The sequence below is a fragment of the Pipistrellus hanaki genome (assembly GCF_964339955.1).
Source record: "Pipistrellus hanaki genome assembly, chromosome: 9".
NCBI classification, from domain to species: domain Eukaryota; kingdom Metazoa; phylum Chordata; class Mammalia; order Chiroptera; family Vespertilionidae; genus Pipistrellus; species Pipistrellus hanaki.
This window is the reverse complement of record NC_140511.1, coordinates 64024170-64039904: the sequence shown is the minus strand read 5'-3', so window position 1 is coordinate 64039904 and position 15735 is coordinate 64024170. Positions and strand designations below refer to the sequence as shown.

The following is a 15735-nucleotide window of genomic DNA, read 5'->3' as shown; positions in this document are numbered from 1 at the left end:
ATGGACACGAACAAAGGACAATTAGGTGGTAAATAATTGGACGAGTGGCAGAGGCAACTGGAGCGGGTTAATGGGGAGGGGGGGGGGAAAGGAGGACATACGTAATACTTTCAACAATAAAGATAAAAAATAAAAAATTAAAGATATGGCAGTTAAAAGAGAATGGATAAAGAGATGGGAGTAGGTGGGAAGGGTGAGAAATTGAAGAGGAGTCGTGACTCAATTTGACATACCAGGATAATGTCATTTTCAGACCTGTTGAGATCTCCTAGATACCATGAAGTTGTAGGAAGGGGTCAGGAGTTTTTGATTAGCATTTACTTCAAAGAATAAGATTATGAATGCTTACAGGTCCTAGCACACCCTGACAGAAAGCAAATCATTTGCTAGTGAACACATCTGTAAGAGAGGCAGGACAGTGGTCTAGGTGTTTAAGTAATTTACCTGAGTCATGGCTACTTCATAGTAAAACTAAGACTCTTAAAATCCCATCTCCTTTCTGACACATTGCTTAGAATATGCTTCCCCTCTTTTTCTAACAGGAGCCTTCTCCCACCTCCTGAAGTCAATTCAAATTTGTAGCTACTTTCACTTTTTTCTTTATAGCACTGCAAATTTCTAAGACTATATTGTTGTGATTGTACTTGTGATCTCCATTTCTTTCCTTAGGTGATTGGTTTATTAGATCCAAACAGTTAAGAATCATCTGTTTTGTTCACCATTGTATGTTAATCAGCACAGCGCCTATTCATGGTATGTGTAAATTCCAACCTACAGTATTCTCACCAGGCACTCATATTCTCTCTCTCTCTCTCTCTCTCTCTCTCTCTCTCTCTCTCTCTCTCTCAATTGAAGTAACATTGGTTTATAACATTGTATGAGTGTCAGGTGTACAACATTAAAATTCAACATTTGTATACACTACAGCATGCTCACTGTGAAAGATTTATTTTCCTCTGTCACCGTACAATTGACCCCATTTACTGTTTTGCCCCCCATTTCCAACAGATAAACACCAATTTGCAGTTTGTGTTCACAAGTTTTGTTCCACATATGAATGAAATTATATAGCATTTGTCTTTCTCCATCTGACTTACTCATTTGCATAACACCCTCAAGTTATATGGTAGTGTGTGTATGTGTGTCATGTTTCACGTGATTATAATATGACTTGAGATGTGACTTGGGGAAGATGACCTGCTGAGAAGACAGACCACTCTCCTGTCAACATTAAAAAAAAGAAAGCCAGAGGGAAAACAAATATAGAATCCACCAGATAGTATCACCTCCTGGCAAATTGGCAAGGGTCAATCAATGAGCAAGAGTTCCAGGAAGGATAACATAACAAAATGTGTGCAACTGATACTAAGTGTGAGGAAGATCCTGGAAATGTGGAAGCTATGCTGGCTGGATAACTTCCTAAAAGAAAGCTAAGTGGAGCCTAGGAAGGTAGAGTATAAAGGTTGAGGCTGTCCTTAGAGACCACTTCATTATGACAATGTATTATTTCTGTCCATTCATCACAGGTTCCTCCTGCTATTGTACAAGACCAGCTCACCTAACACTGTCTTGTCACAGAGGCACACATTGCCACTGGTTCCAGTCACAGGGCATACGGAAACTCTGGATTTTGAAGCACATTCTTTGCATGATGTGGTTGGCTTTATCCACATGGGAATACAAGGGGAAGCCAAGTTTCCCCAGAGCCTGGATCTGGGCACAGATGACATGATAAATGAGATGGTGTCCTCGGTACTCAGGCACAGTGCCTGCCATCCGCAGCTCTCCTGTCTGATCCATCATGGTCCAGGACACAGGGGTCCCCTCGGGTCCCAGCAGACAGAAGGAGGGAAAGGTCTGGATACAGTGCTCAATGAATCTCTGGCTCCTCTCATTGCCGCCAAAATGCCAGAATTTATTCACCAGGGCAGCATGTGTGACATCCAGGGATGAGAATTTAAACATCTCTTGGTTGCTATTGGGAGCAAGGAAAAAGAACAGCTCAAATATCATACACATTGTGAAATATTGCATTTGTTTCCACACAGACAGTGTCATGAGGCAATTAGGCATACATTTAAGGGTTTGTGCTGTGCCTAGGTTTATCAACTGACTACTTGTGTGATTTGGGGCTGATTACTTAATCCCTCATTTCCTTTATTTTGTCATCTAATAACTAGGGATGATAATGACACCTCCCTCCCAGAATCATTATAAGGCTTACATGAGCCCATGGATACCAAAGCTCAGAACCAGTACCTGGCAGATAGTAAGCACCTCACCAAAATTAGCTGCAATTGTTTTATTTGGCCCTGGCCATCACCCTCCAAGCTAGATAGGGTAAGTGTTCTTATTCTCATTTTGCCTGGAAGTCAAATATTTCCAAGAAATTAAACAAGTTCCCCAATGCACATGTTAATGAGCTGTAGGTAAAACAAGAGCTGAGAATCATGGACTCTTAGGATGTTGGTGGCAAAGGGCCCTTGGCCACTGTGAGGAAGCTCAAGTCCAGAGAAGGGCAGTGATGTGGAGTGCAGGCAGCCCCTGAGGTACAGAACACTGAAGTCTTAAGGCTTCTGCTATGGTATAAAGGGCTTCAGCAAGTGTCTTGGAAGGAACCCACAATATAAAACTAGAAGATGGAGACTCAAGGTCCAGTTATGCCTTGACCTTCCATGTGACCTGAACATGTAATTTTTTTTTTTTCATCTGAGCCTGGTTTCTGGCAGGCGACAGATAATATCTCCTACCTTGTCTATCTCATGGAATGGACAAGAAAATCAAATGAGTTGATAGATTTGGGGGTATCTTTCAGGTGGAATTTTCGATGCCATGTGAATAAAGCTTTTCCAAGCATTATTCAGAGAGGACCAAGGGTTTGAGTGTCTGTCTCTAGGTCAAATCTCTGCCATCACTTTTGAATTCTCGTCAGTGTTTGGTAAAGCACTAATGGGACAAAATGCATAATTGGTTGAAATTATCTTTATTGGAAATCTTTTGTTCTGTGAAACAAATTCGATAAACACATATTTGTTAAGCGCTTACTACATACCAGCCACTGTGATAGCTATTAAGACTATCATTAAACAAGACAGAGAAGGTGTCTGCAGTTAAAATATTGTTGGGCAGAGTTTAAACATCAAATAAGTATTTAAGTTAACTAAGTTAGCTAATCCTATCTAATAAAAGAGCAATATGCAAATTGACCATACCACTACTACACCAGCAAGCCATGCGCATCAGCCAATCAGGAGCAAATATGCAAGTTAACCCAACCAAGATGTCTATGGCTACGGAGAGAGCAGGAGGCTTGGGTTTCCCCAGCAATGGAAGAAGCCAAGCTTTCCACTTGCCCTGGCAGGCCTAGGCCTCTGCTCAAGGCTACAAAGTTTCAAAGATAGAAGATAAGTAAATCCTAACAAAAATGGCTGGGGCCACGGAGCTAGCAGGAGACTTGACTTTGCTCAAGGCTGCAAAGTTTCAATTATAGAAGATAAATAAATCCCAGATACCAGGGCTTCCACTTGAGTCACCAGGGGGTGTGGCCAGCCTGCAAACCACCACAGGCCCCTTACCCAGGTTACCCCACACCTCAAGGGAACCCCCACCCTGATCCAGGACATCCTTCAGGGCAAACAAGCCAGCTCCCACCCATGCACCAGGCCACTATCCTTTCTAATTCTTTCTAATAAGAGGATAATATGCAAATTGACCATCACTCCAGCACACAAGATGGCTGCCCCCATGTGGTCAAAGATCCTGCCCCCATGTGGACACAAGATGGCCACCACAAGATGGCCAGCAGGAGAGGGCAGTTGGGGGTGACTGAGCCTGCAGGGGAGGGCAGTTGGGGGGACCCAGGCCTGTAGGCGAGAGCAGTTGGGGTGACCAGGCCTGCAGGGGAGGGCAGTTAGGGGTGACCAGACTAGCAGGGGAGGGCAGTTAGGGGCAAATAGGCTGGCAGGGAGCAGTTAGGTATCAATTAGGCTGGCAGCAGAGTGGTTAGGGGGTGATCAGCCTGGTAGGCAGAAGCGGTTAGAGGCAATCAGAAAGGCAGGCAGGTGAGCAGTTGGGAGCCAGCAGTCCTGAATTGTGAGAGGGATCCCAGATTGGAGAGGGTACAGGCTGGGCTAAGGGACACACACACCCATGCACAAATTTCATGCTCTGGGCCTCTAGTTACAAATAATCATCAATACTATGAAAAACATAAAACTGAGTCATGTATGGAAAATAACTGGGAAGTGACTTCAGGTGGATGGTATAGTCAGGACTCTGTGCCATTTGAGAAGTCCTGAATAACAAAAGAAGTCATGACAATAAAGAATGGGTAGAATGGGGGGAAAGACGCTTTAGGGCCTAACATTTAGGCAGAGGGAAGAGCTGATTGAAAGGGTCTGATTTTTCAATGATCCACAGTGGGAGAAAGACTATGTTGCTGGGCAAGTAAGCAAGGGAGATGAGGTCTAAAAGGTAAATGAATGCTGGCTCTCATAGGGCCATGAAGGAGTTCAGAATTATTTCCAGGGGAGACAGGAATACTAAATCTTTTAAGAGGAGAGGAACATGTTCTAATTTTTGTTTTTTTAAAAGATTAGTTTGCAGAAAATGGGTTATAAGGAGTGTAAGCAAAAACTGGAAGAGAAGTTGGGAGGTAAAGTATGCTGAATGGTGTGTCCACTCAAATATATTCCCACCTGGAACCTGAAAACATGACCTTATTTCAAAAAGGGTATTTGCAGATGTACACAGGTTAAAGCTCTCAAGATGAAATCATCCTGGACCTTAAATCCAAAGACAATCCTTATACCAGACAGAATAAAAGACACAGAGAGAGAGGAGAAAGCCATGTGAGCAAAACATCAGAGACTTGAGTGATACAAGCCAAAGAATGCCTAGAGCCACTGGAAGCTGGAAGAGGCAAGGAAGGACTCTCTCCTAGAGGCTTTGAAGAGAACAATGGCTTGCTGACACCTTGACTTCAGAGAATAAATTACTGTGGTTCCAACCCACCCCACTTTGAGGCCATTTTTCACAGAAGTCATAAAATGAATGCACGGGTTCCTCAGAGATATGAGCAGTGCAGAATGGCTGCTGTCAGACTTACATGGAATCATGTGTGCTCTCACTTGGCGGTAACTTCTTTGCATTCAGCAGGGAAGGAGCCAATTTCTTTGCTGTCAGAAGGTTCATATAGAGGAAGCATTGTGTTCGCTTTACCTGACTGTGCTTTACAGCTACAAGATTTTCTATCACCTCATTCAAGTTGGACTGTGAACCTAGATGAAGAAAATAGGAATAGGATGAGGTATCACTCTTTCTTTCTATGTTGCCTAGGGGCTGTAAAGTTTGTGGTTTAGAGTCCTTAAAACCCATATTCAATCCTGACATGGGCTCTATAAGATTGAGGCTAAATTACTCCTACATTTTTTAAATTAAAAATTGGGACAACACAGTACAATCATGACTATCAAAGGTGATGAGGTATAAACATGATAACCAAAATGTATCAAACAAGCCTATGTGCTGCATGCAGTAGGTTGTTGCTGCAATGGTTTTGAAAGGGTTGCATTTTCCTCACTACCCTGATTTTTCCTCCTGATATGACTCTGGGCTTAACCATAAAACTTGTTTTAGCCAGTGCAATTATAGTAAATGTAATTTAACAAAGAAGCTTGAAAAGGGATGGTACACTGAGTCTCGTCCTCTTTTTTTATTTTCTTTTTCTTGCCTTCTCTCTCTGCTTTTGAAAACCCTGTGACTTCTATACGTTGCCCAATCCATTTCTGCCAGCACAAGAAAAGCCAACAACAACCAGCCCTGGGTCTGTGGCTAACTAGTCCCACTAGCTCATAGACAACCTCCTATGGATAGCAGCCACATGGATAAATCTAGGGGGGGGGGAAATAGCTGAAGAATCACCCAGATGAGTCCCATCTAAATTGCTCACTGGCGTGGTTCAGTGGTTGAACCTATGAACAAGGAGGTCACAGTTCTATTCTCTGTCAGGGTACAAGCTCAGGTTGTGGGCTCCATCCCTAGTGTAGGTGTGCAAGAGTCAGACAATCAATGATTCTCTCTCATCATTGATGTCTCTGCCTCTATGAAATCAACAAAAATATATTTTAAAATATAGATTGCCACCCCACCAAATTGTGAGCTAATAAATTATTCCTATTGTAAGCCACTGTGTCGTGATGGTTTGAAAACCGAATGATAAAACTAGACATAGAGGGTGCCAAGCACTTCTCATTCAAGATCTCATTTAATTGTTCAAAGGCCCTATGTTTTAAATACTACTATAATCCTCATTTTTAGCCAGGAGGAAACTGATCCACAGACAAATTGTTACTTACCCTAGATTACATAACTAATAATAAGCTTAACAGCATCTCAATCTTAGGTAGTATGAGTTCAGAAACCACTAGATTTCAACTTTATAAATATAATAGAATGATAAAACAAATGAGACAGAGGGGAAGTTCTGTTCCTATACTCATCTTCTTTAATAGATCCTGGAAAATAAATCTTAAGTCCTTAGTTAGTAAGGAATTATATTGCTTATTATTATTTCTTTGCAAACCCCATGCATTGCAATTTTCAAGTTCTAATTCACTTTCAAGTGAAGGTAGTGGCAGGAGAGAGGGAGGGAGGGAGAGAGAGGGAGAGAGAGGGAGAGAGAGGGAGAGAGAGAGAGAGAGAGAGAGAGAGAGAGAGAGAGAGAGAGAGAGAGAATGGATAGTAGACCAAGTGGTCTGGGGCTTGAAGTAAAGATATATGAGATGTAGGGGTGTTATTGGAAATGAAAAGTGACTCTAAAAGTATGGACATGGAAAATCCCAGCAACTGGCATATATTCCAGTACCCTTACTTTGAATCTGCAAATGTTGTTTCCAGTTGATGACTTCTGGTGAGCCAAGGAATTTATGACAATTCTTGGGGTCTTTGGAGTAGATTTGGTAAGTATTGGTATAGTGATCAAGGTCATCTACCATCTCCTGTTTGGGTTGGGAAAAGTAGAATCAACCAAAATAATTGTAGTTTGTGACTGCCATACATTGTCAGTGTTCAATTATATGATAATATTTTAAAGTACTAAAATATTAGGTTTTCCTGTTGGTGTATTGCCTTTATTGAAGAATGATATATATTATTAGGTCAACTCAAGGACTTCTTTATTCAACTAACAATAAAGAAATATCCTGAATAAACTATACCTAAATAAACTATTACTTTAAAATTTCAAACAAAAATGATCAACTTGGAATTTAACATTGTAAATTGGGTGGAGTGGGGTCTTAGGGAATCACCAGGGTGGAGCAAACAGCAATGGCTGTCAGTCAGCCCTGCACTGGAGAGGTCCCTTTGTCTCTGCGTCCTGCACCTCTGAGAAAAAGCTGCCCTCATATTCCTGTCCTGATGCTAGGTAATCCAATTTCTCCCCATATGTGTCTGGGTCTCCCAGAGTCTTGCCCAGAACTTGAGTTCAGAGCAAGCAGCAGCTTATATCTCCCTCCTGATAAAAAGAGCAGTACATCCAGGTGCCAGCACTTCCTACACCTCTGCACCCCTTACCAGTTCCAATGTGCTTTCTTCACTTCTCTAGTTGTGGAATTTCCACTCAACCAGCTTTTCCTATGGTTCTCGGTGGTAGTTGTTCTGCTTTGTAGTTGTAATTTAGATGTGCTTGTGAGAAGCAGCAAGTATAGATGTTTACATATGCCACCATCTTGGTTCTTTCAAGGTTGGTATTTTTAAAAGATAGGAAATAATTTCCCCCCATAGATTAAGAGTTAAAAGTGCTGAAACCGGTTTGGCTCAATGGATAGAGCGTTGGCTTGAGGACTGAAGGGTCCCGCGTTCGATGCCGGTCAAGGGCATGTACCTTGGTTGCCGGCATATCCCCAGTAGGGAGTGTGCAAGAGGCAGCTGATCGATGACTCTCTTTCAGAGTTTCTAACTCTCTATCTCTCTCCCTTCCTCTCTGTACAAAATCAATAAAATATATTTTAAAAAAAATTTTTTTTAAATCACTTCCTCCTTAAAAAAATAAATAAATAAAAAAGAGTGAAAAGTGATTCATAACAATAAAGATGTCAAGTCTGATTAATGTTGCTGTGATATCTTGAACCAAAAATCAGCCTTTTGTCTATGTCCTCAACATAATCTTACATTAGCACAACCTTTCATTGGGTGTCTCTCTTCCCATAAATTAGATGCAAGAAATAATGAAGGGTGCTTGGTTGTCAGCATCACCAGAATGCTATTTGGGGCCCTTTCTTGAAAACAAATTAAAACAATGAACGAGTATGAAAAAGTACCATATAGCCTGACTGGTGTGGCTCAGTAGTTGAGCATTGAGCTATGAACCAGGAGGTCATGGTTCCATTCCTAATCAGGGCACATGCCTAGGTTGTGTGATCGATCCCAGTGAGGGGCATGCAGGAGGCAGTCAATCAATGATTCTCTCTTATCTTTGATTTTTCTATCTCTCCCTCTCCCTTTTTCTCTGAAATCAATAAAAATATATTTAAAAAAGAAAATATACCATATATAGTTTTAATCAGCTTTCCACGCATGTTACTTCTTTTTTATTAAGTTTACTTTTCAATTACAGTTGATATTCAATATTATTTTATATTAGTTTTAGGTGTATAGCACAGTGGTTAGATAACCATTATCTCATTAAATTCTCCTGTTGCTGCACATTTTAGACCATGCTGTAATTTATCTCTGGATTCACCTGTATTCTCTTCCAGGTTTGGAAATTTTGAGGACAGGGATGGTTCACTATTCCTGGGATTCATTTCTCTTTGGCCAGGTCTCCCACATTGCCAATTCAGATAAACACCTAGCAAATACATACATAGATGCACATTCATTCCATATCTGACACCTTACCTGCTCCTGAGGGCGGACAACTACTGTATTAAAATCAGGCCACTTGTCCACCAGAGCCTTCAGCTTGAAAGGGTTTCCCTGGTTCATGTGGAAGATGGTCCCATAAACCTGCAGCATTACAAGAAAGTGGGAGGGTCAATAAACCAGGATTGGTAAAAGTAGGTTTATGGTTGTTCATCTAGAAAAAGATATGCAGGCTATGAGTATTACCATAGTTATGTCAACTCTGTTTCACATACTCACAACTATTAACCTACTTTTCCCACCCCTGTATTAGGAAAGAATGGTAAAGTAACTTGTTTGATCAGGGCAGGTATATTTCTATGAAATCATGGAATTTTATCATAGAAAGGTCTCTAATGAGTATTTCTGCCAAATAATTTTACATTTTAGTGTTTTTCCTCAATAAATGTATCTTTTATAAATATATTCACATTGTAAAATATTCAGACTAATAAATTTATGAATAAAAATCAAGAACTGTCCCATTATAGAATTTAATACACATTTAATGTAATGTATGTCAATTGCATCTCAGTTTTTAGAAAGGTAAAAAAATCTTTTAATAGATTGCCTACTATTATCTACTTGCACAACAAATTTTGCAAACTTAAAAAAATCACATAGATGTGATATTGAAATGTTTTTCTCCATTGAATAAATACATTCTAGTCATATTTCATTTCTAATAAATAAAAATAATTTTAATGATTTCAGAACATTCTATGACATGGATGAACAAACCTTATTTTTTAAACTTTTGATTTATTCACATGGAGTGGCAAAGAAAGTACAAAGAGGTTTCATAATATATCTCCCTTTCAAAGAGGTGATGTGAACTAAATGAAATGTAGTGTGAGTCAATTTCTAACCAGGTGATATTGCTCAATGTTGACCTATGAACCAGGAGGTCATGGTTTGATTCCAGATAAGGGCACATGCCCTGGTTGCCAGCTCAGTCCCCAGTAGGGAGCATGCAGGTAATAGCTGATAATGACTCTCATCTTTATTTCTATCGCCCCTTCCTCTCTGAAATAAAAATAGATGCCTATTAACAGCTCATTCTCTTTCCCACTCTATCACAGAAGATGCTACCCTTGCTTCCCTGAGATTGTCCCAGTCTCACCTTTAAAGACTCAGGAAGGCTCTTCCTCAACGATTTTTCTAGCATCTGCAGCATCTGTGGACCCTGCAATTGGAGCATCTTGGCAGGTATTCTAGCCTAGAGGGAGGACCAACAAACAGCCAGGATGTAAAATGTTGAACCCATAGTAACTAGATCCACACACCTTTACCTGAATCTTAGAAGGCAACAGGTAAGATAAGTCTGCCCTCTTCTAAAGTAACTCCCTTGGGGGAAGAGAAAGTAGAGTCACTCTAGGTTTCTAGCCTTAGTCTGAAGGAGACACACCATGAAAGTTTTGAGGGAACTACAAGGGAGAAACAAGAGTAGCAGGTACTATGCTAATGCCCACAACATTCTTCAGTACTCTCTGTTGGTGTTACCCACACTGAAGTCCTCAGTAACACCAAGGAAGGAGAAGATTAGCAGGAAGTACCTGGTTCTCTTTCTGAAAGTTTTCCCTTTACTTTCTGACACAAACCTAAATTTTCATTTAATACCCATTTATTTTGACAAACATTATTTAAATATGCTAGTGAGTCCTTGGGAATCAGGTTGCAGTCAATGATTAGCCCAATGCCACCACTAGCAAGCTCTGTAATCTTCAAAAAGTTATTTACCCTCTTTGTACCATGCTTTACTCGTTAATCCTAATGAAAACACTTTCCACCTAGAAAATTATTGCCTCTTTCCCATCAGCAAGATGGTGGGTGAAGAAGCTGAGAGGCAAGATACTAAGGAGAAGAAACCTGGAGCCAAGAAGGCTGATGCTGGTGACAAGGTTAAGAAGGGTAAACCCTGCCTTAGCTGATTTGGATCAGTGGATAGGGCATCGGGCTGTGGACTCAAGGGTTCTGGTTTGATTCCAATCAGGGGAACATGTCCAGGTTGCAGGCTTGATTCCCAGTAGGGGATATGCAGGAGGCAGTCAATCAATTATTCTCTCTCATTGATGTTTCTATCTCTCTCTCCCTCTCCCTTCCTTTCTGAAATAAAGAAAAATATATTTTAAAAAAGAAAGGTAACACCAAGATCAAGACAGTAAGAAGAGGAAACCCTATCTTGGAAGGAGGAATTGGCAGATATTCTTAGTTGGCTATGTATTTCAGAAAGACCATGTACAAGTGGAAGTATTCAGTAGCTAAATCCTGGATTGAAACAAAAAAAGAAGTTCTTTCTACCGTCACAAAACCAGTTGGAGGTGACAAGAAAGATGCTACCCAAGTGCTTACACTTTGCAAAATGCCTAGATATTATCCCACTGAAGATGTGCCACCAACGCTGTTGAGCCACGACAAGAAACCCTTCCGTCAGCACATGAGAAGATAAACTGTGGGCCAACATCACTCCTGGGACCATTCTGATCACCCTCCCTGGGCACCATGGAGGCAGAAGAATGGTTTTCCTGAAGCAGCTGAGCAGGGGGGCCTTAATGTCTGCAACTCTGTGCCTTAATTAAGTTCATCTGCCTAGAACACACCAGAAATTTGTCACTAGCACCTCTACCAAGACGGGTACCAGTGGTGTGAAAATCCCAAACATCTCACTAGTAATTCCTTCAGGAAGAAGGAGCAGTGCAAGCCCAAACACTAAGAGGGTGAGCTCCTCAACACCCTCTTAGAGAGAAACAGAAATATGAGAGGACAGAGAGGAGGGAGGCTGATCAGAAAGCCATGGATTTGCAACTTCTGCCAAAAAGTAAAGGTGTTCTTCAGCTCTGGCTGCCTCCCCTTTGTGCTTGCTCTCACCAACTGGCTCTATTCTTACAAACTTGTGTCTGAAATTTCATACAAAAACCTAACTAAACAGCTTGTTGGTTTAGAAATAAAAAGAAAATTATAGAGATGATTAAATGCGTTAATACATATTAAGTGCATAGTAGAGTTTCTAGCATATAATAACTCAAAATAATTATTTTATTACTGTTATTAATATCATTACTGGCATCTAACCACACGATATTTCAGCTCAATATATTGGATTGTTGTTGTAGTTGTTTGAAGAAATGGGGTGTAACTTTCACCTAGCCCACAGTGTGAGTACTTTCAGTGTGAATCGTGTCCTGAGAATAACACCAACACTTATATTTATGAGGATTAAATGAAGTAATCCAGGCACTGGCACCAAGTGAGTAAAAAAGCCCATGGGAATTTCTTAGTAAGTGCCTGATACAGAATAGTATTTATGTGTCATGATTATCATCATTCCCTGAAGAGAGCAGATAAAAGATTGTGTGATGTACTCAGCCCTTTAGTGCTGAGCTCTCTAGCTATCCAGAACTCTGGCCAGGATGTTCTCCTCTCTCCTTATTTCCTCCTTCCCCGCACCCTCTCTCTCATTCTTTCCTTTTTTTCTTTCTTCATTTAAGAAGTAGATCCTGTGGGAATGATTAGCTACAAAGACTTGTACAGATGGAACCAGTGGTGGTCACTTTCAATGGGAAAATATTTCTGGTTTCAAAGATCTCATATACTCTTTGGCACCTGATGTTTGAACAGGTTGAAATTGCACAACTAAATGTTCTCGGCGTTTTCATGTGCGTGTGTCCTGCCCCACACCCCAGTTGCTTGCCAGCCATTTTATTCTCTCTAAGGCTACTTCTGAGTTTGGGAAGAGGACAGTCTTTGCTGGCATCATGATTTTTGTTGTCTCTTTTAAAAACAGCTTCAATACTGAATAATTTAAATGGACATAATTAAAAGCATGTAATGTGAACAAGTCTACAGATTTGACATGTTAATAAGCCCATGAAACCTTCATTACCCTAAGAGAGAGAACATTTCCTTCATCCTCAAGGTTTCTGAAACTTAAGTAGCTTAAAATAGCTTATGTGAGCTTTCAGCCTTGGCAGTGGGAAAGTCCATAAACAGGGAGCTTTAGAAGCAGTCTTCCCCTGACTGGAAATGTTTTCAAAAGCAACAACGCAAACAAGGAAAATGAGTTGTAAAGAGTAGTTTTATAAAGCAACATCAACAAATAGGAAAAAATAAGACACAGTCTCCTTTGTTACTGGAATAAGGTTACATGAATTATGACCTGTTAGTATATTATAATTGCAGGGATCCATTAACAAAAGAACTATGATACAACACAAGCATGCACAGGGACAGTATTAAAACAAAAGGAGAAGATGTAGAAGGTGTAGAACAAAAAATAGTACATAGTTTTCTTTTATTATTATAATATATAAACTGTGCTTATACATATACAATATGCAATATACATGAGAATTTTAAAAATATAGAAAGTAAAATTTTAGAAGGGAAAATAAAATATTAAAAAAAGTATTTTATAAGGAAAATAAAAATTCTACTATCCAGTTAATATGAATACATATTAACTTGAGAATATGTATCCACTTGTTTTTACACATTAGTTTATTTTTTATGAAAATAAGGCATGACATATATATAATTTTGTAACTTGTTTTAAATTTAAAATAACATATTCCAGGTCATCAAATATGTTTAAAAATTGAATGTTAATAAGCATCTATATATAGTGAATATATATTTCATTCTTACAAATAATAGATATTATATTTTTATTATTTCATTGCATGCATGTACCATACATATTTTGAACCAGTCTCCTAATATTGGACATTAAGGTTGTTAACTGTTTTTCTCCATTATTAATAATTTTCTGTTGAATATATTCTGTAATTATACATATATCCATATTTATTTTCTTAATATAAAGTTGTTGGAAGTAGAACTGATGGATGAAAAGCTTGTTTTTAATCTTAAATAATATTCAAATATACTAAACAAAATTTTAAAATTTAAAAAGCCCATTTATGGTCAGAGCATTATAGATAAAATCTTTTAAATTACCCACACACACATGATTTAAATGAACAATACATTTGGTCTGAATATTTCCTCTCTGATTTACTCTCCTGGTTAACATTTATCCAAGGAACAAGCTGCCTGTTTTAGACTATTTCCCCAAGGTAAAACAAAACAATGTCTGCATAGTATCTCTCTACACTAAGTGCTAAATTAATGTTACTTGGACCAACAATCCTTTCTTGCCAATGTTACTACCTCTCCTTTAACCCACCAGCTTCCAAAATCCCTTCATAACATTTATTTGTTCAGAATGGAGAACTGACTTAGTCCTCCTGAAAATTTTCCCACCATACATCTGCTGTGTACATAGTAGGTGCAGAAACGATGTCTCTCAACCATAGTAAATTCCCTTTACCATAGTCCAAGTATCACTAAAGAAGCTCAACACTTGCCTTCTAAAACCACCAAGGTTATTTGTTGTAGGAGAAAAGGGAGAAGGCGGGGGGGGGGAGGGGGGGGCTGGGGGGAGTTGTCACAAAGCAGTGGTTCTTTAAAGTGAGATGAGTTCTCACCTGGAAGGTGAGCTCCACGCAGACTGGTCCCCAGAACAAATGAAAGGCAGCAGACTTTTCCAGAATGTGAAATCCCCTTTATCATTGCATGCACAGCTCAGACCTGCAAAGGGTGATTTGGTAAAATTTCTACAGAAATCATTAAGCTGAAGCTCTTAATGTGGACCTTGCTCTTTGAAAAGCTGGGGGTGGAGGATGGGGAAGTGGAGAGCTCCTGTAAGCTGATGTGGGATCCAGAGGCATTCAATCATTCTCTTTGGGTGGCATATTCAGAAAGCTGGTTCTCCAAGTTTGGGAATCTGGTTGTGTCCCAGGGTTGGGTTCAGTTTCCTCATCTGAAGGTGGGGTGAGTAATGCAACCCATTCTTACTATTATAGTTTCTGGTGTTTTCTTTCTTTCTTTCTTTCTTTCTTTCTTTCTTTCTTTCTTTCTTTCTTTCTTTCTTTCTTTCTTTCTTTCTTTCTAAGTTAAATAAGTTAACATTTGTGAACTGCTATCAGAAGTGATAGTGAAGCATCCATCTTATATAAAAACTGCTGTTTGAAATTTTAACCCTGCTATTTGGCTTCTGTAAATGCTTGCTTGCTTAAATAATAAGGAAAATAAAACTACTCCCACTTCAAAGAGGCCATTAAACCTTCCCCAGATGAAATTATCAGTGTTGGCACCAGGCCAAGCCTTTGGTTGAGAGTTCAAGGCCGCAGCACGTACGGTTCTTTAAGAACTTGCAAAGGGGGCCAGAAACACCCCACATTTGGAAGACAAAGAAGGTAAAAAACATAAGTAGGGAAATTTCCTCCATGTTGGGGCCCAGAATTTGAGAGAAATTTTCCTCTGGACTCGCATGTAATAAATGTAACTCCATCCCTCTCAGTATTGCTTTGTTCTTCTCTGGTTTTCTGTAACAACAGTATTGTTCTCTCTCTTTTTTAAAATAAAGGATCTAGATTCCATGAGTATAAGTTTGTTTCAACACCATGGAACTGTAACTTATGATATGTGTGTTTGTAAATTATGCCTCATTTTAAAAGATAGAGAAACTTTCTGTATTAAACTTCCTGAGTTATTGAATGTCTAATTAAAAAAAAACAACACAAAAAACTGTCATTCTAATTAAATGCTGTTTTGCCATATTTTATAATGTATTTAACATTTATTTTGTTAGTACATTTTCTTTATTCTTAATTTTTCAATTACATTTGGCACACAATATTATATTAGTTTCAGGTGAACAACATAGTGAATAGACATTTATAAAACTTACAAAGTTACTGTTCTAATCAGTCTAGTACCCATCTGACACCAAATATGGTTAATACAACATTGTTGACTATATTCCCTATG

General features: G+C 39.4%; 1 protein-coding gene and 1 pseudogene across 2 annotated transcripts; one reads left to right on the top strand and one right to left on the bottom strand.

The window, feature by feature from the left end:
• Window positions 1–931: 931 nt before the first annotated feature.
• Window positions 932–14530, bottom strand: LOC311628076 (glycine N-acyltransferase-like). Its single transcript, XM_084894958.1, has 6 exons — window positions 14391–14530; window positions 10028–10123; window positions 8902–9009; window positions 6872–6998; window positions 5108–5279; window positions 932–1975 (listed from the first exon to the last, which is right to left on the bottom strand). The coding sequence occupies exons 2-6, from the start codon at window positions 10103–10105 to the stop codon at window positions 1573–1575; spliced, it is 888 nt and encodes a 295-aa protein (XP_084751084.1). The 5' UTR covers window positions 10106–10123; window positions 14391–14530; the 3' UTR covers window positions 932–1572.
• On the top strand, window positions 10728–11617 carry LOC311628463 (large ribosomal subunit protein eL6-like; annotated as a pseudogene). The gene is made up of 2 exons: window positions 10728–10805; window positions 11042–11617. The product of its transcript is annotated as a large ribosomal subunit protein eL6-like (transcript).
• Window positions 14531–15735: the final 1205 nt, after the last annotated feature.